Below are 3,208 nucleotides of genomic sequence, written 5' to 3' on the forward strand. Positions count from 1 at the left end.
TATATATATATATAAAATAATTGCAAGATTTAAACTGAGAATTCTGAGAAAAAAAATCTGAAATCAGAGAAAAAAAAGTCACAATTTTGAGATGTAAGCTCAGAATTTGGAGAAAAAAATTTAAGTCAGAATTGTGAGATTAAAAAATCGCAATTACCTTTTTAAATTGTTTTATTCTCTGGCAGTAACAAGCTTCCGTGCAAAACAGTGTTTGCAAAAGCGTTTTCCACATTTACTGGTGAACACATAGCCTATTTATGAAGTTTTCTAAACTGCTTCCAAAAAACAAGCTCTTGTGGGGTTTGGGGTGTGTATGTTTACTATCAACACCGTTTGGTAAATTCTGTGACATTCGTTTCTGCGAATACTAGAACATCAAAGAGAATTATGAGCTTTAAGTAAATCTCTCCTCTCCGCTGTGGGATGGAACTGCAGGAGAATCTCCAAATGGCTTAAAACCTTGCAGGTGAGCATTCCAGATCCAAACCATCCAATTTGCGGCGCACAATTTTCCCTCTACTGCTTTTCCCCACAGAGAGCTTGTTCACCAAAATCTGACAGTACCAGAGGAGTGCAGAAGTCAATAACAACACGCCCAATTAGTAGATAAAACCTTCCAGAACACCCTGAGCTCTGGAACAGCTGTCTGAAGGCAGAAGATTGCTCGTGTGAATGGTGAAGGTGATTGTGGTATGCTTATACATGCACACAGTCAAAATCACCTGCTGTTCAGAAACGGTCAGAAACCAGAGCTACATGCACACAATCTGAGAGAAATATACTGGGGGAAAATGTCAGTAACTTAAAGGATACAAATGATGGATTTTCCAGACTCTTTTAAAATAGACTTGGCATGAAGTTAGCCAATTATAGCTAATTATACTATGGGGCTGTTGAACGTCTGAATCTGACTGGTTGATGAGCATTCTAAGGTGTGCAATTATTTTCAGGGGAACGCACAGCTAAAGTAGTTCCAGGCAGGCCTTGACCGCATTACATGTCCATATCACTTCGCCAAACGATTTCAGTTATTTCAAAGATCCTTACAGCCTACAACAGCAAAAGAACCAAAACCCACAACGACACTGCCCAAACAAATACATAATAAACAATACAATGAAAATTACAGATTATTTCCATGTTTTGCCACAAAATTACAAATCTGAACAATGTCTAGATGTGTGCTAACCATAGCATAAGCGGAATAATTGACTCCTTACTTAACTATTCCTTAATTAAAGGTACAGTAGCAAAAACAACCAAAAGATTTATATTTCAAATAACTGCTGTTCTTTTGAACTTTGTATTTATCAAAGAATCCTGAAGAAAATTCATCATGTTTTCCACAAAAATATTAAGCAGCACAACTGTTTTTAACATTAATAATAATAAGAAATGTTTCAAATCAGCATATTATAATGATTTCTGAAGGATCAGGTGAAGACTGGAGTAATGATGCTGAAATTCAGTTTTGCATTACCATTGATCAAATAAATGTAGCCTTGTTGAACAAAAGAGACTTATTTCGAAAACATTTTTAAAAATGTTGACGATGTCACTAGACTTTTAATATCTGCAGACAGTTTCTGGTACTTAAAGCACATAATAGCAAATTATTATATTTAATTTAGATTTCAAATACAGTTTACACCCTAAAGTGTCTTAATTTTACAACAGTATCTATGCGTATAAATTGAGCCTGTATTGAAAGCAATTATAGACCTGAACTGAACGCATCATCTAAAATTAAACTGTTGTTTTTGGTTCAAGAATCGTTGACTTAAGTGGAGTTCAGGGAGAAAAAAATAACTACGGGGGCATTTACGCGACACTGATTTCAACTAAAAACTGTCTATTCATTGGCTATTCATTTACATGACAATGGCGTTTTGCAAACTTTTGAAAAGTTTCAAAGTGCAAGTTTTTGAAAGCAATACTGTTATCATCTCCATGTAAACTGTAAAAGCACAAATTTGTGAAAACAGTGAAGTAATGTGCATGTGTATTACATGTTCAGTTTATATGGATGTGCGTGACATCGCCAACTACTGGCCTGGCATGAATAATGCAGCATGTGAATGGGGATCATTTTGACGTTGTTGTCTGTACATGAAACTTTAAAAAAAAAAAAAAAAAAAAAAACATCAGATTTTAGTACAACTATTGTTGTGTAAGCATACCCTCATTGTATGAAAAACATCCTGTTTAACTAGAAGAACGTCTTTGAATTACCTCAACAGCCAAAGTCAATTCAGTTAGACGCTGGAGGAAGTAATCTGCTGTTTGCCAATAACCCCAAAAATCTGTCAGACTATATCACTCTGTCCCTTTGTCTCCTGCGTTCTTTCTCTCTCTCTCTCTACCTCTATGACAGGATGCTGAAGTTAGCATTTCTTTATGACAGCGTATAAAGTGGGGGAAGTGGCCCATCAGCAGCCATCGATCGATTCAATCAGCGGCGCAGCACGCAGAAACACGACATACGTGCTCAAGATCGTTCAACGCTTCTCAAACATGACAGCAGAGACAATGAGACTGTGTGGTGAAAGACGGGACAAAAAAAGCGCCAGTTCCTGACTCGTATACCCTGATTAACGGCCCGGAGAATAAAACACTGATAATAAGGAAAGAAAGAATACCTTTTCTTTGTCTCTCATGGATCCCTTTCCGAGGATGGACATCTTGGTCAGTGTGTCCTCTTGCAGTCTCTTTAATGAGTTCCCTCGAGGGCCCAGGAGTTTACCCACAAAATTAAACTAATAAAGAGAAAAAGAAAAAAAGAGTTTTACAGTCATAGTTCTGTCTTCTAATTACTATTCCCTAATACTTAAGTTATGCAAAATTACATGGAAAGTATTTCTACCGCAAAAGCAGTTAAACATTTATCAAAGCCACACACTGGTATTTTAAATACAGTATTTTTCTTGCCCACATCAACCAATTAAAAAGCACTGCTTTCATTTCCATTACCCACGATCCTCTTTTTTTTTCTGGTCATGCATGCTTTAATGATCAAATATTTCACTAAGACACTGTACGTGCTTTTTTGTTCAAACTATGAATTAGCAATTTGAACTTTAAATGAGAAAGAGACATCACATACATTTTTATATAATGGATGGCACTTTTCATTGAATTTTGATTTTATAGTCAGCTAATTATAAGTAGCTAAACTATATATACAGTATATATATATATATATAAATAT

The 3,208-nt window shown here is 35.6% G+C and overlaps 1 protein-coding gene across 3 annotated transcripts in view; it reads right to left on the bottom strand.

Moving 5' to 3' along the window:
- The window catches only part of khdrbs3 (KH domain containing, RNA binding, signal transduction associated 3), a 156,456-nt gene that overhangs the window by 47,074 nt on the left and 106,174 nt on the right, over positions 1–3,208 (bottom strand). For all 3 annotated transcript variants that reach the window (XM_016462390.1, XM_016462391.1, XM_016462389.1), the window contains exon 3: positions 2,640–2,756. In XM_016462390.1, coding sequence (XP_016317876.1) covers positions 2,640–2,756 — 117 coding nt within the window. The remainder of the gene's footprint in view (positions 1–2,639; positions 2,757–3,208) is intronic.

Source organism: Sinocyclocheilus anshuiensis, unplaced genomic scaffold, assembly GCF_001515605.1.
Source record: "Sinocyclocheilus anshuiensis isolate Anshui unplaced genomic scaffold, SAMN03320099.WGS_v1.1 scaffold160, whole genome shotgun sequence".
NCBI lineage: Eukaryota > Metazoa > Chordata > Actinopteri > Cypriniformes > Cyprinidae > Sinocyclocheilus > Sinocyclocheilus anshuiensis.